Source organism: Danio aesculapii, chromosome 6 (assembly GCF_903798145.1).
Source record: "Danio aesculapii chromosome 6, fDanAes4.1, whole genome shotgun sequence".
In the NCBI taxonomy this organism is placed as follows: domain Eukaryota; kingdom Metazoa; phylum Chordata; class Actinopteri; order Cypriniformes; family Danionidae; genus Danio; species Danio aesculapii.
Window position 1 is genome coordinate 20,326,310 of NC_079440.1, and position 25,178 is coordinate 20,351,487.

At 34.0% G+C, this 25,178-nt stretch overlaps 2 protein-coding genes across 2 annotated transcripts; both read right to left on the minus strand.

Annotated features, from left to right (window-relative positions):
* Positions 1 to 218: 218 nt before the first annotated feature.
* On the minus strand, positions 219 to 7,027 carry cacng4a (calcium channel, voltage-dependent, gamma subunit 4a). The gene is made up of 4 exons (XM_056459021.1): positions 6,727 to 7,027; positions 5,892 to 5,972; positions 3,504 to 3,644; positions 219 to 2,905 (listed from the first exon to the last, which is right to left on the minus strand). Exons 1-4 carry the CDS (start codon positions 6,953 to 6,955, stop codon positions 2,373 to 2,375), a joined length of 984 nt encoding a protein of 327 aa, XP_056314996.1. The 5' UTR covers positions 6,956 to 7,027; the 3' UTR covers positions 219 to 2,372.
* Positions 7,028 to 14,726: 7,699 nt separating this feature from the next.
* Positions 14,727 to 23,482, minus strand: psmd12 (proteasome 26S subunit, non-ATPase 12). Its single transcript, XM_056459751.1, has 11 exons — positions 23,266 to 23,482; positions 22,908 to 22,967; positions 22,697 to 22,825; positions 20,317 to 20,424; positions 20,090 to 20,194; positions 19,169 to 19,318; positions 18,935 to 19,069; positions 18,718 to 18,830; positions 18,410 to 18,584; positions 15,717 to 15,794; positions 14,727 to 15,594 (listed from the first exon to the last, which is right to left on the minus strand). Exons 1-11 carry the CDS (start codon positions 23,371 to 23,373, stop codon positions 15,385 to 15,387), a joined length of 1,371 nt encoding a protein of 456 aa, XP_056315726.1. The 5' UTR covers positions 23,374 to 23,482; the 3' UTR covers positions 14,727 to 15,384.
* Positions 23,483 to 25,178: the final 1,696 nt, after the last annotated feature.

Genomic DNA, 25,178 nt, shown 5'->3' on the forward strand with positions numbered 1-25,178 from the left:
TGAGATAAGTGAAAGTGTTGTGTGTTTTGCTAGTACATTGTAGTGAATTCATGATATGTTCGAATGATGTAGATTTTCCAACAATAAAAGTCCTGCATGGTACTTAGTCTCATGGTACTCTAAAAGCATTCAATGTTTTCATATGGAATGGCAGGAATAATAATATGATTATTCTCATCAAGATTCAAATGACACGCAAACAAGCATGAGACAATAGATCAGATCTAGACACAACCTTTATTGAGGGATAGGACAATGTGATACAGGAATCACAAACCTAACATGAACCAAAGCAATATCAGTTACTGAATTGAAAGGAGGAAAACAGTACAAATCAGATGTCAATGAAAATAGTCTTTGGGACACAAAAACACTGAATACCTGGCACAGAAAGAACACAAAAATAGTCCATATAATTTGTGCATATTATTCAGAGGTTCTGAAGTAAAGTGACTTTGTGATAAACAGCCTGGAATTTAATCGCTGCCTAAAGTCTTGCACTGTATCATTCAAATCTGGAGTGCACCACATTAGAAGGCACATTGACACAAACCTTAATGGTTCATGTTTCCATCATCTGATTCTATGTAAATATTTAAAAGTAACAGAGAAGTCACCTCCATCTTCATAAAAATACATTAGTTAAGAAAAGACAAGTTTCACATTGTTGCTTTAAAGATGCAGTATGTAAGTTTGACAACCACTGGTTGAACTAGGTATTGCATTCCTGGATCAAAACAAACGCAAGTGCAGGTTGCCAGATTGAAGACTAACAAGGCTGATTTAATCGTGTTCTAAATAAAAGCAACGCCATGCGATAGAAGAAATATTCTCCATATTAAAAAGAGTTTTAACCAACACCTGAAATGTATATGTTAGAAACGGCTTCTATTTCTTGCAACTGAACAACGGGATACTCTGACAATGATCACCTCAGGTAAACCTCATGTGCTTTATTCACTGTTATTGCCATACTACTAAAAGCAGCAGCAGATAGTTCACCTCATACCTTAAAAATAAAATAAAGCGTTTGAAATTGAACTTTAGAACTGTGACTCAAAATCAACATTTAATAATGTTAAAGAGGTTTAATATGTATTATTTGGATTATAACCCTTACCATTTCGTGAGTGAGTGCTTATTCTGTGATTCTGAATGGCTGTATTTCAATTTTTGTCGTGTTTCGTCTGGTGCAAACAACCAAATTGCTTATCACTGCAAATTTCATCACGTAGCATGTTGTTAGGACACGGGGCTACAATGTAACCTGCTCACCTAAGGTTTACGCTCATAATATTTATATTATCTGCTAATTAATAACCTCATGTGGAACTTTGAATCTGCATCTCATTTTGCATATGCTTTGAGAGCCTTTGTGAATGAATGAATGAATGAATGAATGAATGAATGAATGAATGAATGAATGCGCTGTTTTATACAAAGGCAACCCAGGGTGCCGAAATAGAATTGGCTAAACTGGCATTGGGCAGGTTAAAAGAACCAAAACAAAGACTGTTCCGGCACGGAAAACACATTTTCAGAGCAGAATAACTGAATTTAGCATTGTTTTTCAGATTAACAAGAATGTTCACTTGGCACGTTTCTTAAATATCTGCAATATGGTATTTTTATGCTTTAGAAGAGTCAAAATGGAAGTTTGTAAAATGGAAACATTCTAATAATTATAACCACAGTGATTATTAATTGATTGCTTTTTGATGTTTCTGCTACTTATCCATAATATTATTCTTCCATTATAACATAGTTGTGATTTTAAAGATCACCAGAAAAAACATTCAAATATTCAGTGATTTCTGTCCTTTACCACATCCTTTGGATGGTGTATTGTGAGGATAGAATGTGTAAAACAGTAAAGCTTTGCTTCATTAGATAAATGCTTATACTGCAGATAAATATTAAGCATCTAGGGACCTTGTGCAAGTCATCCATGACACATTAGGAACCACATGAGCAATTTAACCATATGTGACAACAATTTTTTTTAATGGCATAAGCTTTATGCATGGCCAGAAGTAGTAGTTTTCAAGTTACTTTAAAAAAAAATGAAATGGATAGTAAACTCCTATGTTTTGTTGGTATTCAATCCAATGGTATTCACTGACACAGTTTTGGCCAACAGTGTTGGAACGGAATTCTGCAGGTCTGCAGGAACTTAAAACTACCAATGCAATAAACAATATGTCACATACAACAATTCAAACTAAAGTTTTAGTCCATTATAACATTATGGTAACTTATTGTAACTAATTGTTTGCAGATCTAAACTTACTCTTATTTTTAGGGGAGGGGGGTGAGCCAAAGTGATTGACAAAATCTGTAAATAATATTAAATGGATCAAACAACTACATTTCTAAACAGGAGTGATCCTGCGATTTAAATTGTCTTTCACATCTATTGGGATGTGACTGTGGACTTTCCTGAAGCTGTGGTGCTCAAGATCAGTATTATAGCACACCTGACCACCTACCAGCAGTGGATGTTCTCCCCCTAACGCATACATTGAAATATCCACCAAAGGCAGCGAAGAGCTGATGACACCGTGTGTGACAGGGGAAGTGTTTTTAAATGGATCTCTGGATTGAGAACAGGAATGGGACCGTTGTTGCTTGTAATGATAGGTTGGGATAGTTGTGTAGATTGAGGATGAGGGGGAAGGGGTAGTTTTATTAAACACAAAGTGCTTGAAATGAACCTCTTTGTTCTTTTCAATGTAGATGTTAACTGCCAACACAGCAATGGTCTCAGCTAGAATAAAGGAGAGTACACCTAAGTAGAAGGACCACCCATAGCTGTATAGGTTTTTCTTATCTTCTCCTTTCTTGTCACCAGGGTCTCCAGCATTACTGGAGATGTAGACAATGATGCCAATGATATTACTGAGACCTAATTAAAAGAGAAAAATATAAGCTTCTAATCAGATTATTTACATATTCTACCCATAACCTGAAAAAGTTATAAAAAAAGATTTTAAGTCATAAAATGTTTTCCCAGTTCCAAGTTGCAGCAGTTGTCTTAAAAATATATCAATGTAAATTTTAAGTGAATTGTCATTCAAATTATAACAAATTAGCAGAGCAGCATTTATCAAGCAAGCTGAGAAATGCATGTTACTGATATGCAGCCTGATCTCACAAGTAAACGTAACTATTTTATATTCATACTATTTTATATTCATACAAAATTCATACTAATTTGGTCGTACAAAAATGTACAGCGTTTAAAAAGAGGCATGACATCAAACCCCATCTTTAAACCCTCATTGGGAGATAAACAAATCATACTAAAAGGTACAAATTAGATTGTACAAATTCATACAAAATAGCCACTAAGTCAATAAAGTTACGAATTGGCGCAAGATAGAGTTGAGATATATGTCACTTAAAATATATTTCAGTCCGCATGCTGATAATATGCAAGTGAACATTTGTTACAAAATTGTAACATGTATTTCATGCATTTATGGCATTTTTTTGTGTTTTACCTGCAGATACAAAAAGGATTCCTGCACTCAGGGTTATGTTATTTCTGCTGCTGTAAATGTGACCTATCCCAACACAAAGTCCTCCCAAGAGAAGCAGGATGGTACTCAGAATGGGGAAAAAACTGGATGCTCGAACTAGACCTGCAACACAGAAAAACGTCTTATATAACCATTATATGAAATGTAATGTAAGTCAGATTTCACTGGTATAAATCCATTTAAAAAGATACCTTTGTTTTCTGTTTAGTATTAAACATAAACTAATTTATTTGTAGTTCATAATGGAATACAAAAACACTGACAATTCTTACGACACCAGATGATGACATATTATAATTATATTTCCATATGATTACAAGTAGTACAATTTTTGTTTCTGCTTAAAGGGGGAGTTCACCCAAAAATGAAAATTCTGTCATCATTATATTCTCCCTTCACTTGTTCCAAACATGTTTGAGTTTCTTTCTTTTGTTGAACACATAAAAAGTTATTTTAAAGAAAGCTGAAAACCTGTAAACATTGACTTCCATAGTAGGAAAAGCAAATAATATAGATGTCAATGGTTACAGTTTTCCAACTTTCTTAAGATTTATAGGTGGCGCAGTTGATAGCCTGATCGCCTCACAGCAAAAAGGTAGTTGGTTTGAGCCTCGGCTGAGTCAGTTGGCATTTCTGTGTGGAGTTTTCATGTTCTCCCCATGTTTGTGTGGGTTTCCTCTGGGTGCTCCGGTTTCCCCCACAGTCCAAAGACATGCGCTTTAGGTGAATTGAATAAGCTAAATTGGGCATAGTGTATATGTGTGAATGCTAGAGTGTATGGGTGTTTCCTAGTGCATAAAACATATGCTGGATAAGTTGCCAGTTATTCCACTGCGGTGACACCTGAATAATAAAGGGACTAAGTCGAAAAGAAAATGAATGAATGAATGAATGAATAACTTGAGGATGAGTAAATGTTCATTTTTGGGTGAACTGTACCTTTCAGTTTACCTGTCACATATATTTGCAGCATGTTCAAAACCTAGCACTCTAGAAACTATGATTTATCGTACAGGTATTTCATAGTGGCAGCTGGCCCGAAGTTCCCTATTTTTAGTATTTGGTTCCTGTTTAGTTTTTCTCAGAAAACATGCACTGTAAAAACATTGCATTTAAAATGATTAGTTGACTTTACTTTTTAAAAGTTAGCAAACCAATTGCCTAAATCAACTATATGCATTATTATAAAAAATATGTTAAGTCATACATCAGGGTCACTAACTAATTACTTTTTATAGTGTTGCTTTATAAAATATACCATTATTTATTTAATACCATATATATATATATATATATATATATATATATATATATATATATATATATATATATATATATATATATATATATATATATATATAACATTTGTAGCTAGGTTATATTGTTTTATGGTCACATTTTTTCTGAAGGTACAATTCAATTTTACATTAATTACAAATTGCTTTATATGTATACTTTAGAAAAACTGAAAAACAACCAAACATTTCCTCATCATTTGAGGAGGATTTACTAACCCTTCATTTGTTTCAAACCTAACTGAGTTTCTTTCTTCTGTTTAATACAAAGGAAGATATTTTGAAAAATTGTAACCACTGACTTCCATTGTATGAAAATGGTTACAGGTTTCCAGCTTTCTTCAAAATATCTTCTTTTTTGTTTAACAGAAGAAAGAAACTTATTAAGGTTTATAACCACTTTAAGGTGAGTAAATATAAAGTACGTTTTCATTTTTGGGTCAACAATCTCTTTAATAGTGGGAAATGGTGTTAAGTGTTACCTTTTTTTTTTACATTTTTTAAGTTGTATACCTACATATAATGTTCATTGTCTTTGGTTAAGTAAATAAGTAATGTTAACTATTGTGTAATAATGCTAACTAGTGTGTAATATTATTTTCATATGGACAATTTGATTTAATCTCTGGCTGATATATATGAGTGAAATAAATATGAGTGAAATAATGCTCCAACATCATAAAGTGCCACAGACGAAATTAAAGAAAGAAAGAAAGAAAGAAAGAAAGAAAGAAAGAAAGAAAGAAAGAAAGAGATCATACAAACTGATCACAAATGGTAAAAATGTATGATTATTTACTTAACTATTTACAAATAATTAAGCATTCATATTTTAGTGTACAAAATATTTCATTTAAGATTTACTACAATTTATTTATTTGTTTATTTATTTATTTTTATGTTTTGTCTCTTTTTTTTTTTTAGTTTTGTCCAAATGTAAAAAGAGCTCAAATAAACTTGATGTGAAATAACTGAAATATAAAAAGTGAAATATAAAAAAGCTATATATAAGAATTTATAAAACCATAAGAATGTGGTAAAGAATTGGACTCACGGAGGATGTACTCTGAGTTTTCTGTGTCATAGTCCTCCACAGAAAAATGATTGATCCAGTAGCAGCTCCCATTGTTGATCCCTGTGCCAAATATAAGTGATGCTGAACTATATAATGAAACAAAGTTTCAGCAGAATTTTGAATTATCACTTTAAAAGATTCCACACATTAAAGGCTAGATTTTCTTCTATATTTTCAAAAACATTTTATGTAAAAAAAAAAAACAATGGACGTATGATGCCTGCCCTGATGCTGCATACTATATGCTCTAAAAGCAGTAATTTAACTAGGCAATTTCTAAAATAACAAAATTAAAAATATAATAGCATTAAACTGTTCGAGATCAATTAACTTAAAGATTTAATTATAATTGAACAACTGTTGCTAAAAGTCATTATCATCTTTTGTCATCTCTTTGCCTCATACCTTAAATGTCATCCATTCTTAAGCTTATTTTTATAAAAACGCAATGATAAAAACTGTTCCAAATTGATTAAAATTCTACCTTAGTGTGTTGCAAAATTAATAAGTCAAGTATTGTTGTTTTTCTTTGTGTTTTCTTTAGTTTGAAAAGGTAAATTATGCACGCAGAACTCCGATTTTTTTTTTATAAAGCAGCACTGTAGAAAATGTGTGTACACCTATTTGATGGCAAACGTACTAAATACTACGTTAACAAAATTATTTACTGTAAATGTTTTCATTCATAATAACTAGAATGTCGAAATGAAATTATTTTTGTAGGCTACATTATTTCCTGATTAGCCAATATTTTTATCCATGTACATCTGTTTACATCAACTATGTATAAAAGATAGCACATGCATCCGTTTACCTTCGATACAACAGATCTTCCATAGTCCAGAATGCGTCAGATCTCCCCGAGTCTTCTTTGGCAGCAGCTGGTTTTGGGTTTCATCTGTTGAGTTGCTGGTTGTGTTGCAGATGTGTGCTCTAGAGTAGAGCCAGTAGTCGGTTCCGATCGCTACACTCATCAGGCTGATCGCCGCGAGCGCGCCCAGGCTCGTCAAAACTGTCTGAACTCTGCGATCACACCAAGCCATGACACTGAAGTCTAGACTGAACTGAGCGTATCAACAAAGCTTCACAGCACATTTCACAAATCTTTGCTGCCTGTTCACATTCAACCGCGCGTAAGGAGCACACAAGTCGCACTTATTTTTGGACGGATACTGGAGTGTTCTGGTGTTTCAGCTCAGATTTCATCAAATCAATGAAGGAAAAGGAAACAAGGAAACAAGTTAAAGGAACAAGATTTTTGACAAGTAATAAATATATTACACTTTAACTTGTACCACATAATCACAGCTTGTAAGTTAAGGCAAAACAAAGAGTTCAGGTGTTACACCTCACTACAGGTGAAAGTGTAACTAGGGATAACTATAACAGGTATGTAATTGTTGAAAACCCAATGTTTTATGCTATTAATGAACTTATTTAAATTGAACAATTTTTTTCTCTTTCTCCTTTTCTACATTTTATCGTAATGCAAAATAACAATATGTAAAGCATCTCGTAACATCTTGTAAAACGTTTAAATGACCCTTTCCTGTCATTCAGTCCTGCAACACATTCCCAAAAAGGTTGTGACAGGAGCAGCTTAGGGCTAATAATCAGGTAAATTGGTTAAATAATGATGGGATTTGAAACAGGTGATGTCAGCAGGGGATTTTAATTATAATTTGGTACAAAAGCAGCTTCCAAGAAAGGACTAGTCTTTTATGAGACATTTGGATATTTCACTTTCAACAGCGCATAACATAATTAATAGATTCAAGGAATCTGGAGAAATTTCAGTGAGTAAAGTACATGGGCGCAACCCTAAACTGAACTGCTGTGATCTCCGATCCCTCAGGTGGCACTGCATCAAGAATCCTAATTCATCTATAAGCGATATCACCACATGGGCTCAGGACTATTTTAGCAAAAAAATGTAAGTGCCACGGTAGTTACATCCACAAATGCCAGTTAAAACCGTATACTGTGCCAAAAGCAAGTATATTAACAGTGTCCAGAAGTGCTGTAAACTTCTCTGGGCTCAGAGGCATCAGAAATGGACCATCACACAGTGTAAACATGTTCTGTGGTCAGATGAACCAGTATTTTTGTGGAGAAATGGACGCTGTGTGCTCCAGACCAAAGAAAAAAAGGATCATCCAGACTGTTACTAGCAAGTTCAAAAGCTAGAGTCTGTCATGGTATGGGGTTGTGTCAGTCCCTAGAGATTGTGTGATGCATTTTGAAGCACAAAATGCAACAACAAATACCCCATACTATTGCCAACCTTAAGACTTGTTTGCATGAAGAATGGGACACAATTACACCTGAATCTCTTCATCACTTATCTTTAGTCCCTAAATGTAGTTTAAGTGTTGTGAAAAGGTAAATGCTGGTAAATGCTTTATTCTTCCAAGCTTTTTTTTTTTAAATGTGTTTCAAGAATTTTGGAAAAAAAACAACAAATCATGAGGAACCTATAATAACACCTTTTCTGATAGGGTATATGCCGAGCTTAGCTAGTGTTGTTCCCATACTGATAAACTTCCTGTGACCTGTTATAGTGAGTATTTTTTCCAATTTTATATGATTCCTTTTACAGCATCGATGTTGTAATGTAATTAAAATACAATCAGTTAAATAGACTTTGGCATTCATTTAGTTGCTCAAGCATGAAACAAGACAAAAAGCTGTTTACTCAATGCGCCTGTCAGAATCGGCAGACTAGCGCAGAAGCTCCATTGAATATACTGGGGTAAAATAAATGCTCATATTATAAAGACATGGAGGGAAAAATTGTAATTTAATGCAGTGCTTCTTGTACAATCTGAGACCCACTTTATATCGGATATCACTCGGCCAGTGGAGATTGCTGATTTTTAAAGAAAACAGACCTTAAATGTGCTGATTTTGCAATGGCATAGAGTTCACTGGAAGCGCTGGAAGGTTACTGGCAAATTAAAAGTCCTATTAGCATACTTCGACATGTACCCTATTGTTTTTTTTTCAAGAGCATCCAAAACTTATTTTTCCTTTTTGATGTAGCAGCTTATTTATCTTGTTAAAAAGGAATTACAACATTGTTAAAAAGAGAGGCCCACTTTCCACACTAAAGCTCTTACATATATATTCAAATGTAGTTTTAATGGATATTATAAATAAAAATCACATAATACAATTATATTCTATTTGAATATATTTACTGAACATTTATTTGTAAAATATTATTTATTCATTCATTCATTCATTCATTCATTTTCTTTTCGGCTCAGTCCCTTTATTAATGTGGGGTCGCCACAGCGGAATGAACCGCCAACTTATCCAGCATATGTTTTACACAGCGGATGCCCTTCCAGCCACAACCCATCTCTGGGAAACATCCATACACTCTCATTCACACTACAGACAATTTAGGCTACCAATTCACCTGTACCGCATGTCTTTGGACTGTGGGGGAAACAGGAGCACCCGGAGGAAACCCATGCAAACGCAAGGAGAACATGCAAACTCCACACAGCAACCCCAACTGACCCAGCTGAGGCTCGAACCAGCGACCTTCTTGCTGTGAGGTGACAGCACATGGCTGCCCATATAGGTTAGATTTTATAGGTTGGAGATGCCAAAACTACATTGATTAAATAATTTATATTGTTCTCTGATATTTACATAGTAGGTATTTGGCTTAAGTTAAAACAATTCTCCAGAAATGATTTTATATGCCTTTTTAAACCTTTTTAGCTTTAGTGGTGGAGATGTTTATTTTAGCTATAGTGGGTGCTCTTAAATATAAACCCATCAGAGTAACCTATTTTGCTCCCAAGTTATGTTGTAGATAAAATACAGGCACATTTACAATTAAACTTGACAAATGAGACCATCAGAGATGTATTGCGTTATATATTTGAAGCTATAACGTAAAAACAATATGTAATTCGTAGTTCAGTTGCACAAAAATTTATGATTTTAAAAAGGAGGTGTGGCACCCAACCCTGCCCCTAAATCCAACCATCATTGGGTGATGAGCAAATAGTACTAAATTGTACAAATGAGATTGTACGAATTTATACGAATTAGCCACTAAATCAAAGTTACGAATTACCATAAGATTGCGTTGAAATTTCATTAAAACGCAATTAATTAATGAACTCTTATTATTTTACTATGCCTATATAGTATCTAGATTTTCTTTATAAGGCACCTTTAATTAGGTAAGTCACCAGAAAACAGGATTTTTTTCTGTAGCCTACTTCAGAGGTCACCACAGCGTAATGAACCGCCAGCTATTCTGGCATATGTTTTACACAAAGGATGCCCTTCCAGCCGCAACCTAGTACTGGAAAACACCCATACGCTCTCGCATTCACACTTACACACTATGGCCAATTTAGTTTATTCAACTCACCTATACTGCATGTTTTTGGACTGTGGGGGAAATGCACACAAACACAAGGAGAACATGCAAACTCCACACAGAAATGCCAACTGTCCCAGCTGGACTCGAATCAATAACCTTCTTGCAGTGAGGAGACAGTACTACCCACTGAACCACCATGCCACCCTGTAGCCAATCAAAGGGGCTATTAATAGTTTAAAAGTTTATCCAATTCACCTATATGCCATGTCTTTGGCCTGTGGGGAAACTGGAGCATCTGAAGGAAACCAATACAGACATGGGGAGAACATAGAACAAACTCCAGTCCACACAGAAAGGACTCCTTTTCCAGTTAATTGAACCAGCGACCTTCATGCTCTGACGCAGGCATGCTAACCAATGAGCCCTAACAGTTTTTACATTGTTTTAAAGAAAAAAAATATTAGGAAATACTGTGGAAAATAATGTCCTTGCTTCTGTTAAACATCACTTGTGAAATATTTTTAAAACAATATTTTTTCACAGTAGTGGTAATTATGACGATAAAAATTCAGATTCACCTAAAGTACTTCTTCTCTGTTGAACATTTAAATATGTTTAAAGAAATATCAGTGCTTCTCTCCCTTGTGGAATGATGATGCACACTTCTTAAAAATGCATAATACCCTGCCAGATACTTAGATGCCTTGAGAAAAAATGTAATATTTTTAAAACGAACAATCATTACAGAAAAGCTTTCTCGACTAAGAAAGAACATAAAAAAAAGAAAGAAAGTAAAAGACCATTGTTTGTATTGTTTGTAAAATACCAAATACATGGTCATTGTTTAGATACAATTGTGTGATGATAAATATAATACTTCTGAATTTAATAGACACATTCTCTGTAGTCAATTTTCAATAATGTTTGTATCGTATATCTTAATATAACCTTCGCTTTTGAGCTTGAACTTTGTAGCTCACCATCTGTTTATAAAAAACATGCACTGAAACAGGCTATTTTTACATCATTAATATTGAATAAATAAATAAAATAATAATAACTAAACAAGGGGCCTAACGCACTCTCCTGTGGAACTCATATAAAACAGACATCCCAGAAAAGACTCCACTTAAATCAGCCATATCTGACCAGTCAGCAAAATCAAATTGAATCCACTCTCAGGGCTATTAAATTTCATTAACTTTTGGAAGCAGAATATATTAAACCATATCAAATGCATATTGTGCAAATACAACACCATCCCAGATAATTTACCTTGATCACATTTTTTAATATGATCTGTATCATTGTATCTGGGGAACGCAACCTCCTTAAACACTGCCAATCATATTTGTATATTAAACTTATTTTCTTTTAGCTTAATAGATTATATATCACTTTTGTATGTCAGCACTCAAGATACATTTAATATATTTTGTATATAATTTATGATTAAATGCTATATATACAGTTAAAGCCAGAATTATTAGCCGCCCTTTGATTTTTTATTTATTTCTTTTTTAATATTTCGCAAATTATGTTTAGCAGAGCAAGGAAATTTTCACATCTCATAATATTTTTTCTTCTGGAGAAAGTTTGTTTCTTTGTTTTTTATTTGTTTCATTTCGTTAGAATAAAATCAGTTATTAATTTTTTTAAGCCCATTTTTAGGACAAAATTATTAGCCCCTATAAGTCTACAGAACAAACCATCCTATACAATAACTTGCCTAATTACCCTAACCTGCCTAGTTAACCCAATTAACCTAGTTAAGCTTTTAAATGTCACTTTAAGCTGTATAAAAGTGTTTTGAAAAATATCTAGTAAAATATTTTCTGTCATCATGGCAAAGATAAAATAAATCAGTTATTAGAAATGAGTTATTAAAACTATTATGTTTAGAAATGTGTTGAAAAAGTCTTCTCGCCGTTAAACAGAAATCAGGGGAAAAAATAAACAGGGGGGCTAATAATTCAGGGGGGCTAATACTCGGACTTCAACTGTATAAAGATGACAGAGACATTTACAAATAAAGTAATTTAATTGAGGTACACTGTAAACATTTAAATTTTTTTATGCCTGAAATATTTTAAGATAGATCAACTTAAAATGAACGTTAATGAATTAAAAGTAAATCTTAAGCAATGCAACAGGATTTTGGTTATAAAAGAGAGCTTATTACATGCTATCATCATTGTAACTGTAACTGTATGCCCTCATTAAAAATATCTTATGCTATCAGGGTTCAAGATCACATTTCAGGAGTATCAAATGTAAATAAATAGTAAATACAGGGACGGACTTAGTGATTTGGGGGCCCTAAGCAATACCAGGTATGTGGCCCTAGCATTAACACTCTTACTTTAGATATATAGATAAATACACTGCAGGTAAAAATATATATTACGCGGAAGCTTTATCTTCTTAATGTAAAAGTAAATAACAATAAATTCACAAAAAAAAAAAAAATTCACAAATAAAAAAATTTAAAAAACAGTTCACAAATGATATGTAGTCAATTAGCCATATTTGTGATTAGACTTTAAAATTTGCATGTGCAGTACAGAAGGAACATTCCACTAAGCTATTAACTTGGGCCCCTGGTTTTGAAAAGTAATAGCGATACAATTTTAATGGTGATTTTACAACATATGATAGAAAATTTATAAAAGAGCTACAGCTGAAATCAGAATTATTAAACCCCCTTTTTATTTTATTTTTAAAAAAATATTTCCCAAATAAATATTTCCCCTTAACAGAGCAAGGAAATCTTTACAGTATGTCTGATAATATTTTTTTATTTCGGATAGAATAAAAGCAGTTTTTAATTTTTTTAAAATCATTTTAAGGTCAAAATTATTAGCCCCTTTATGCTATATTTTTTGACGATAGTCTACAGAACAAACCATCATTATACAATAACTTGCCTAATTACCCTGACCTGCCTAGTTAACCTAATTAACCTAGTTAAGCCTTTAAATGTCATATTAAGCTGCATAGAAGTGTCTTGAAAAATATCTAGTTAAATATTATTTACTGTCATCATGGCAAAGATAAAATAAATCAATTAGAAATGAGTTCTTAAAACTTTTATGTTTAGAAATGTGCTGAAAAAAATCTCTCTGTTAAACAGAAATTGGGGAAAAATTAAATAGGGGGGCTAATAATTCAGGGGGTCTAATAATTCTGACTTCAACTGTATATGATTAATATTGGCTTCTTAGCATTGTTCGGGGCCCCCTAATTCCCATGGGGCCCTAAGCAGCTGCTTACCTCGCTTATTGGTTAAGTCCACCCCTGAGTAAATAGAAACAATTAGTAAATAGAAACAAAATAAGAACTAACTTAAAAATGTATCATTGCAGCATTAAGTGTAGTTATATATATCAAAAAACAACATTGCTTTTTTTTGTGAAACTTTATTTTGTGAAACTTTGCTTTTTTGTTACAACATTGCTTTTTTTTTGTAATGTATTGAACTTGTTTTAATTGTTGAACCACTTTGTTACTAATAATTCCCTGTAAAAAATGCAGGGTTCCACAAAATTCCTTCATGTTGTCACAACACAAATTAAGTTAACTTAATCGTTTTTACAAATTTAAGTGGATTGAACATAAATCAACTTTACTACTTTATTCCAAAAATAAACTCAAGCATTGTGTTGTTTCGGCTTATTTTAACTAAGTAGGTTTAACAAACAGAAAGCATCATTTTTTAAGTGTTAAATCCTTTTAACGATGTTAAATTACTGTTTTTCATAAAGCACTGTAGAAGGTAACTTTTTTGGCATCACATATGGTACTACTGTTTACTACAGTAGTAGAAAACATCTGTACTACATTTTTTTGAACTGTATTAATATACCATGGCAAAAGTTTATTTATAATGGCAAAATATTTCATGGCAAAATCACAGCTTCTATTACTAATTTATGTATGAAATTATCGTAGTTTTTGAATAAAAAATGCCATATCTATTTGAACATCTAATTGAACATGTAAATGCATTCTATATCATTGTTCTTTCAAGTGTGACACTTGCCATCTTTCCAAGTCATTTGTTGCTTTTATAACTCTTTCCTAAACATTAAATACGTAATCTTTAAAATAAATACATAATCGTTAAAATCTTTTTTTCAAATTCTTACATTTTATTAAACTAATTCTAGTTTTATTCTATTAAACTACTAATTAATTAATCAAACAAAATGAGTATGGACAAAATCCACTGCAGAGGAAACAGAAGTTTACATCTAGATAAATTCAGACTGCTTAATGACCAGGGGTTGAATGTTGAATGAAAAGATACTTTTACACATGAAATAGAACAAGCTAGTCACAATGAATGGGTCACTGAATTGATCAGTTCAAAATCACGCTCCTCAGGGATGCACTAATTTCTTGCTGTTGTCTTTGTTTTAACCTACAGTATTTCCCCCAAATAGTAAATTAACAAACCAAGATTTCTCCAAAAACTTTTAATATGAATCTTACTATGCGATTTATATTCCACAATAAGGTAAAGAAACACAAGACATTTACTTAATGCAAATAGCAGGATTGTGTGTAACCAATTTTCGAAGGCTTCATAAGGAGCTTAGTCATTTTTTCCCTAGACATTTACAGACAGAGGTCCCAAACAAAACGTAGCAGAAAAATTAAAAGGATAGTTCACCAAAAAAAATTACAATTCTGTTATTATTTACCCACCTGTTACACACCAGTTTGAGTTAGATTTTTCTTTCATAAGCATAAAAAAAGACAATTGGAATTATTTTGGAGACCTGTAACCATTGGCTTTCAAAATAGGAAAAACAAATACTATGGAAGGTTAAAGGTTTCCAATATATCCGCTTTTGTGGTCAACAGAACAAAAACACTATTTGAAACAAGTAAAGATTGAGTAAACAGTGATGGTTTATATTTTTGGGTGAACAATCTCTTTAAGTGCATCATAAAACCTTGGAAACCATCGACTTATATTGTTCCCAGTCTAAATACATGTAACCTCATTGTTGATTAATGAATGCAAGCAGACACGTTGACAAAAAGTTTATTTAACATTCGTTCAATCAAACATATCAGGTGAAGAAAGGACAAAACGTGTACCAGGAACTGGCTCTACTGGAGGTTGTGGATCATCTCTTCTTTGGCAATGAGATGAGTGGTTTTGTTGACCAGAGACATGAGAGAGTTCAATTTTTGAGACCAGTCATTCAGAAGATCGTTAGGGTCTTTCGGCCGCTGGAAATTTATAATGCCAGCGAGGCGGTCCACTTTTGCATAGATGGTCTTGTTGACAACCAAGTTTGATAAGAACTCCTCTGATTCCTACAAGAACAGACATGAATGTTGAAAACTAGTATTTTGTTCAATTGTTTTAAATCCTGATTCCTACTTATCACTGTGAAAAAAACTCTCTCTAACAAATGGAGAAAATCATCAGAACTCACATCAATAGAGAGGTCGAGCAGTGCTGCCATTCTCCCCATTGTGATGCTTGTGTAATATTTTGCCATTATTCTGATGTTCTGGTAATGGAGAAACACAATTTTTCATTTCAATGACAGAAATATGACATTTATATTTAATGATTTGCCAGATGTTTTTAATCCAACCACAAATTTCAACATAACAAATCATAAGTCAAATACAGAGAAGAAACAACAACAAGAAAAGTAGATTAGTGATTAGCCAAAACATATTGTACCTATTGAAACATTTATGCATTGTATATGGTGACCAAATAATTACCCCTGATAAATTGTTCAATTCATGCAGATTATGTTCCATATTTTTCCATAATTGTATTAGGGCAGAAGTGAAAAGCAATCAAGTTCCTAAAACTTTGTACACAGTTCACTCGCATTACTTTTTTCTAGGGCTGTGCGATTTGGGAAAATATCTAATTGTGATTTTTCTGACAGATATTGTAATTGTAATTTAATTTTATAGTCAAGATTCAGCTTCTTGCTGATGTGAGTGTAACTGCGAAAACATATTAACTTACGCCAACATTTACTAGACGGAGTGTCATTGGCAATACTATCAGTTAAATTTTTATGCAAGACACTCCTCATATGGCCACCTGTGGTGCTTTTTTTAGGTGCTGGTTGTTGTATTTCCTCATGATGTGGCAACGCACAGCCCTACTTTTTGCTATAATAAAATCCAAAATCTTAAACCTGGGCACAGCTAATAACTAAGTTTGAATGTTTTTCGGATGGGAATAATGCTGATGTTTGCATATAGGATATACATACTGTACATGCATGACCATTTACACTGAAAAAAATTATGTCTGCTGAATTGTTGCAAGCAATTTATGTGTTAAATTAAAACAAATTAAATTTAGTACTGTTCAACTTAATTTGTTTGTTTAAATTAGGTCCAAATAAATTGTTTACAACCACTTAAAAAAATTAAGTAAACCAAAAGAATCATCATCTTTTTTTCAGTCTAGGTACTAGTATAAAAGTAGACACCGTTAAGCCTTTAAAGCTATGCTTGCATACAAATAACTGGAATTTTGGAATGCTATAATTTGGCATAAATGCAAAAGTCATTTAGTGTGGAAAAGCATCTGCTCTGAGTTTGTAGCATGTGTTTGCGGATTTGAGAATGTAATGTGCAACACCGATTTCACCATTCTGTAATGAGAAGAAACCAAATAATTAAATTAAATCCTAGAAATCTGAATTTCTGCTCCTAACCTGATCATAAACGCTTAAACCCACTTATTTCGATTTTTAGGAACCCTTCATAAATCTTTAAAGCACCCTGCACATTTCTGTAAAATAAATATAATAGAGCCTTGATGGTTTAACATAATTATTGTACATTAATATGGATTAATATTGGTAGCATTATACAACACTTTGTTAATTTTAACTAAATAGATAGATCTCATACAGTACTGCATGGCTTCAGAGTCCAGTGGTTCAACTTTATGGTACAGGGTGGATTACTGTAATGGATTCCTCACTGGCCTTCTCTAAAAGACAGTCAGCTCATCCATAACACTGCTGCCTGGATTCTGACGAGAACCAGAAAATCCAAGCACATTACACCTATTCTCAGGTCTTTGCACTGGCTCCCAGTTACTTTTAGAACAGATTTTAAAGTATTACTCCTTGTCCTTTAAATCACTAAATGGCCTAGGACCTCAATACATTATAGATATGCTCACTATCCTAACAGATCACTCAGATCATTAGGATCAAATAAATTAGAAATTACAAGAGTTACTCAAAGCAGGGTGCATCCACCTTCAGCTACCGCTATGCACCCTGCTGCTGAAACCAGCTTCCAGAAATGATCAGATGTGCTCCAACATTAGGCACATTCAAATCAAGACTGAAAACACATCTGTTTAGCTGTGCCTTTACCGAATGAGCACTGTGCTACATCGCACAATTATGTCTTTCTTTTCTTTTTCATGCTTTTATAACCTATTTTAACACATTTTAATCTGTTTATAATCCTTTTTCTTTTAATCATTTTATTTTCTTGTGCCTTTTAATCTTGTTTATGTAAAGCACTTTGAATTACCATTGTGTATGAAATGTGCTATATAAATAAACTTTATTGTCCCCGAAGGGCAATTTGGTTCACTGCAATAGCCGACAGTTGACAGCAACAAGTCACACTCGACAACATAAAATAACAGTAAACAATACAATAATCACTTAAAGCTTGTTTAGTAACCCAACTGCAGTTGGAACAAATGAATACAAATATCTGTTGGACCTTGCCCGTCGAGAATAAGTATACCTTCTGCCTGATGGCAAGAAACAAAACTTTAAATAAAGTGGGTGGTTCTCATCTGCTAAAATGGACATAGCCTTCTTTATGACTCTCTCCTCATACACTTGTCCAATACTGTTAAGATTTATGCCCAAGATCTTTTGAGATTGATGAACAATTTCTAAAAGTCTGTTTTTACTTGTCACCCTCAAATTACCATACCAGCATATTACTGAAAAATTAAGAGACTCAATAAAAGAACTAAATGTACTAAGAAGAGGCCTATCCACATTAAACCCCTTCAACTTCCTCGAGACTTACTCATCTTGCCTTGCCTACTGTGCATCAAATGCTAAATATTTCTGGCTTCCTATTTTACAAAAAATAAAACAAAACTCACATGTTCTACCACTCTGTTTTTCAGATCTTTCCATCTCTTCTCCCCCTCTTCTGTGCAGGTGAAGACATCAGTGTCTGGAGTTCCCATGGAACCCTCCCTCAGTTCCTTCCCATAATCCTCCACTACAGATGACCAGCGCATCAGCTCCATGGTGGTGAATTGTTTTAGGAGATCCCTATACCAAAAAGGAAGACGACAGATCAACTCCTCCACCTGCAACCTCTATATTACGCTTATGACTCAAATAAACCAAATCACATCTCTGAGCTCTTGTCAAAAACATGTAGTGTTTTTAATTGTCTAATTACCTGTATTTGGGTATATCCTCTAGTTTCTTGTCAGTGCTGATTCTATGAACCAAATCAGACTGTTCATTGTCGTACGGTGCCAAAATCACATAGAGCACAACACTCTTCAGAGCCTGAAATAAAATAAAAGAACAGACCAGACAGCAAATTAAGCAAACAGTAAAGCTAAATATTAAATATAATGTGTAAGACAGGGATTATAATGCAAACAAGGTACCTGCTGCCATTTGGATGAGTCTTCCAGGATACAAGGAGTGTCATATATGGCTCTGTAGTGTTTACATATGGACAAGTAGGAGCCCTCATGCTGATCAACTTGAATCATCAGATTATAATATTTCAATTTCAATTCCTACACATTAAAAGAAAGCAAAACGTTACATTAAAATTAAAATGAATTTCTTTCTAAAGATTATGAATTAAAAGTTCTTCAAAAAAAAAGGATGCAAACCTCAGTGCCTTCCTCTTGGAAGAACTTTGTGTTGATTTTTTTGCTAATGATCTGTGTGCGTATGTAGTCCTTGACAGCAATACACAGCCTCATCTGCTCCAGAATGAACTCCGCCTTCTCTTTCTTCTCCATTGAACCATATGTCTCGACCTGCAGAGAATGCATGAGAAATGTGGATTTAAAAATGCATTGGGTTTAACAAAAAGCTCATTTAGGCTGAGACACTGGATCAAACACGTAAACTTCACTTTTATAAATGTACCGTTTAATGTAAGAATACATGAAAGCATTTATGGTTGATAATACTTCACAAACCTGACATCCATTTGTTTATCTGTAAATGATTACATTCTTCTTTACTAGATTTATAATCTTAGTGTTACAAATAAGTCCGTTGGCTTAACTTGTTAATTTTATGTAACTGTTATATAATCCATTAAAACATTTAAATTAAGAACTTAATAGTTGTATCAAATAAAACATTAATCTGCAATTTTACAAATTAAAACTTAAAAATTTCACATAGACTCACATTAATGTAAGCTATGGAATTTCAGGTAAACCTAATTTAGAACTTGTATAACTAACATATATAACTTTCATGTAGTTTGTGAAATTTTACAAGAGTGTTTGGACTATGAGATGGCATTGTTATTGTAACAAACTATTACATTTTTTTTATAATTGACATGAGGCTAAAATAAATATAAATGCTAGATAAATATGAAAATAAATATTTAAGCTTAAAAAAGAACATTAAAATTAAAGCATTGCCTTGAAAGATAAGCAAAATAAAGCCCTGCCTCCTACTCAATATTTCATTTCAGTTGGAAGTACATCCAACATGATGAAATAAAAGTTTAAGCAACTTCCAGTTCACTTTAGACTTTCAATACAAGCTAATTTTTAGTTCGAACTCACCTGCAACTCCTGCAGAATGGCTGCAGCCTCTTTCACGTCTCCACTTTGCTCCTTGATTTGGGCCAGTGTTTTAGTCAGTCTGGCACGTTCAATCTCCACATATATCTGCAGAACATTGATATATATATATATATATATATATATATATATATATATATAAAATATGATGAAAGTATAAAGCAAATCACTATAACAGAGAACATGCATCTAAAATGAAGAGTAGAGACCTTTCCAGCAGTGACTGTGCGAAGCGTGTCGATGAGACGTAGTTTGATTGACAAGTCACTCATAGCGTCAACATACTTGTAACATTCCTGTACCATCTTTGCAACAGCCTGTAAAAAGAAATTAGCAGTCTTATAAAACATATAAAAAGTTCAACAGTTAAATCTCGTCAAAGTTTTTCAAACTGTAATAAAGTTGCAACAGTGTTTTTAATACTTTAATAAGAGGGATTGACTGGAAATGTGATGCTCTCACTTTGGACTCGTTTAATGAATCCCTATCATTTTTTTTTTTTTCGTGGAAAGTTGTAGAAACACTACCAGCATGACTGCAATTTGAACTACACATGTTTCTTCTTTCCGTTTGTCGTGGTCATTTATGAGTCAAGAGCACAAGAGTGATTCCTGCGAAGATTGACAAACCATTGTATAGATGTCTACAGCTAGTCTAAACACCCACTTGATGACCTACTTGGACTGGCAACTTCTCCACAATGGATACTTATCATTCTCAAGCTCTCCTACATAATTTAGACCATATCTCTACACTTCTGTCAATTGGTGGAGCTTTGGTTCCTTGCCGCTGTCGCCTTTGGCTTCATTATCTGGGGTCAATGGAGCAACTATTTTAATTTCAAGAAACCCTTGAGTACTTTTTTTGAGATTTTAACAGATTTGTGTGTGTTGAGCATCACTTAAGACAATATTGGCACCGGTTAGCTTTAATTGTGGGGAAAACTGGATAATTTTGAGCTTTTGTCAGTTATTTTAATCTTCCGGGTTTTGGGGCGAGATCAAAATTGATGACGTAGCACAAAACTGCAAGTGGAGTAATGACACGTCAGTTTCTCATTATTATTCATAGTGGAGTTTTCTTATCATATGAGAAGAGTCTGCTTCTTAATTATTCATGACTGCGCATACTTTCCGAAGGCAAGACAGACCTGCCAGTGCCAAGCTGTGAGACCCTGTGTCGATGACTGGGTGAGACCGCGTCCACTGATCCACAGCACACATTATTTAGCCGTTCATGAAGGGTCGCATGTGTTTGTTTCTATGATCCACTGGGTTTGTTGCATGTTTTTCCCCGCGATCCTGTCAGGGCCGATACAGCAAAGCTGTAGGTGTGCAGCAAGCATTTTTGTCAGGAGAGCTGTATGAGAACTGGAGAATGGCGACTTAGTCTTTTATCAGTGGAGTTCATTTAGACACATCGCCGTGCTGCTGTGTTTGCCTAAATCCTCCAGATTACCAGCAGAGCTAATGGTTGAAATAGGCAGGGCAAGAGACCTGCTGCACTGAGTCTCCTTCAGCAGTGACATTTGTTTTGTACTGAATTGAATGAGTTTCAACTAGAACTACACCAGTATTCTATCACAACTCTGCTCCCTGCTTAATATGCTTAAACGTTCCACAATCTGAAATATTGTAATCACTTTTATTCTCTTTTCTTGGTCTATGTTTAGCTGTTTTGACACAATCTACATTGTAAAATGTGTTGTAAAAGTTACTGTTTCTGTTTTACAGAAATTGGGAAAATTGTCCAAGGACATATGGTTACATAACATGATTAGTTAATATACTCGTAGAATCTGAAATTTGAAATAACCTGTGTGTGCTTTAAATTAATTCCATATTCTTTATTTTTTATTATTTGTTTGCATTGATAATTTCAGTTATAGTTATATAATCATTTATAAATCTTAGGTATCATTTAGACATCCATTTCTTTTATTCATATTTTTAATTCATCCATGTTAATCACTTATTATATTAATCATTTATTGATTTATATATTTCTTAATACTTGTTCTGCTTTAAGTGCTTTGTCCATTGTTTAGTCTTATTTTGATGGTGTTTCATGAAATGTTCCTCTCCACTGATATGAGATTTGAGGGCATGTCTCTAATTCAAGGTGTTGTGGCCTCATGTATAATAACATTTGTTGTTTGTGCTGTCCAGACAAAGTATGAGAGAGCACCAAAACACATGAAACTAAGATTATTCAATAAACCCTGCTTTTTTTATATATCATCACTCCGTCTCCTACTTTCACTTTACCCTGACTTCCTTCCACAGTCAACTCCTACACTGATAGTAGACTGTTAATTCAGTTGAATACTGGTTAACAGGTTTGGGTATTGGAAACTCTGCTGACTTGTCCAAATGCCTGGAGAAACTGACATTTACTGACAAGATCTGGCATCTGGGGCTGGATCTTACTTATCTGGTATGAGACTGTGATCTAACATAGTAAATGTATCTCCATATTCTATCCAAAGAGGTGCTTATATAGAATAGCTGGTGGTTAAAAAACATTATTACTAGGCATTGTGGTCTCAGTCACAGGCTCTCTATGATATGTTCATGACAGCGTGCCTACCTGCTTCAGTTGGCTTCTTCTCTTAGATAGCAGCATGATGTTTTCGTTCAGAGCATCCCAGTCTTTGGCATCATAGCATAATTGAACTATTGCAACCAGGATCCTGGAGGTAGACACCATATCTGAAGCCTGAAAAACAATTACACAGATAAAATTGAGCATTTTAAAAGCTAATAATTTCAATGCATAAAACTAAATGCAAGACACTTACCGTTCTTGTTTGCTTCTCTAGTGACAGCAGACTCTCGACTGCCTCCTGTAGTCTGCCATCCTTTAAACACACAGCATTATGTTACCGTTTTTTTCTGTTATATCTCTGTATACTGAGTAATTTTAGTATCGTTAATTGTGAAATGTAAACTACGATACATGAGCACGAATAACTACATTCGATTCCTATAACTAAAACTCAATTAACTCTTTAGCAGTTTTCTGGAAGGATATTTTCCACACATTTTCCCTACAGCTATCGTCTACAACAGAAGTTATATTTAATAAGTTCCTCGTGTACTGCTGGATGAACGTTAGCTTTAGCATGTAGCATGACTCAGCCGCTCATTCACACTTACACTGGCCATTTTCTCACACTCAGGAAGGCGTTCGTCTACAGTGGCACTGTAGTCAACCTCCATCTTCACTATCCGTCCATCTGATCGTTCAGCTCTGTCGTCAGACATTGTTACAGCGAGTAAAACGAAGAATTCGCAGTGAATATGACAACTACGATCCTGAAAGAATTTGCTGCGAGACTTCTTTGTCTTTCTTTGGCGGCTGTCAAACAAGCTACTCGTGCTTTACTGCCACCAACGGGGCAGGATCGTAGAGCTGTGGAGCTGCTCTTAATGCGCATGTGTGGTGTTCGGTTGGGTTGGACGACAACAATGAATGGTTGTCCATTGAAACATTTTGGTTCAATCATCAGTATGGTGGATATTTTAAACATTACACAAATCATTAGGATAACCAACTCTGAATTAACTTTATATGAGTGTTGTTTCTTTATTCTTACTTTTTAATACATTGTATATTAGAGCTATTATAATTAACTAGACCTAAACCAAAATCAAGTGTAAACTAAAATAAACATGAACTAATAAAAAAAAACTGATTTTATTATCTTTATGTACTATAATAAATAAAACTAAAATACAAATTATATCAGCTTTTCAGAAATTTTATTTAAAATTAAAATTTTATTGATATTCACAGCATGTAAATTAGTTTGGAAAAATATATTTAGATGTGAATTGATAGACACCCTCTCATTAGCATGTTGAGCTGAGGAAAAGTAAATACGGAATTACGTTCAAAAATGAATGGGCTATATGCAGAGCTAGTGTTTTTCAGCCATTATGTGACGATTTCTTATCAAAATTTCAATTTCATAAGGTTCCTTTTACAGCATCGATGTTGTAATGTAATTCAAATATAATCAGTTAAATAGACTTCAGCATCCATTAGGTTGACGCAAGGATCCAAGTGACGAAAGATCGTTCAATGCAGGTGCCGTCATAAGCAGCAGGCTAGCGCAGAGACTCCATTAAAAATACTGGGGTAAAATGAATTTTCATATTTTAAAGACATGGTGTGGAAAAAAAGATCCTTGTGCATATCAGTGGTGTAAAGTAACATATTACAAATACTCAAATTACTGTAATTGAGTAGTTTTTTCAGGAATTGTAATTTACTTAGCAGTTTTTAAAATGTGTACTTTTACTTTCTCTTGAGTAAATTTTTGGTGCAGTATTCGTACCTTTACTCCACTACTTCAACTTGCAATCACTACTTTATTTTTTCTTGTGTATGGGGATTAGAAAAATCAGTCCTGTGATTCCTGTCTAATCAAATCGCATCATAATGAACTACCTCAAGACATGGGCGATTTAAAATTGCAGCAAACTGTTTGGAAGCATGAAAAGAGTCCAAGCATATGTCCAAAATCGTCATACACAATGACCCATAGACTGTTTAGATGCATGACTGAAATGGCTTTAAACACCTAGCAGGCACAAGACATCAACATGACATGTTGTACCCCAACTTTGCATTTTGTTTGGAAATGGAAATCGGATTGACATCAGAACTAAACATCATGCCGACGTCAATGTCCAACTTTCAACCTAAAATCAACCAAATATCAAAGTCTAATGATGTTACAGATTGATGTTGTGTGGACGTTACCAACATGACGTCAGTTTTTGACGTTGCTTGGGCAGCACGGTGGCGCAGTGGGTAGCGCTCTCGCCTCACAGGTCGCTGGTTCGAGCCTCAGCTGGGTCAGTTGGCATTTCTGTGTGGAGTTTGCATGTTCTCCCTGTGTTCGCGTGGGTTTCCTCCGTGTGCTCCGGTTTCCCCCACAAGTCCAAAGACATGTGGTACAGGTGAATTGGGTAGCTAAATCGTCCATATGTGTGAATGGGAGTGTATGGGTGTTTGCAGCTGGAAGGGCATCTGCTGCATAAAACATATGCTGGATAAATTG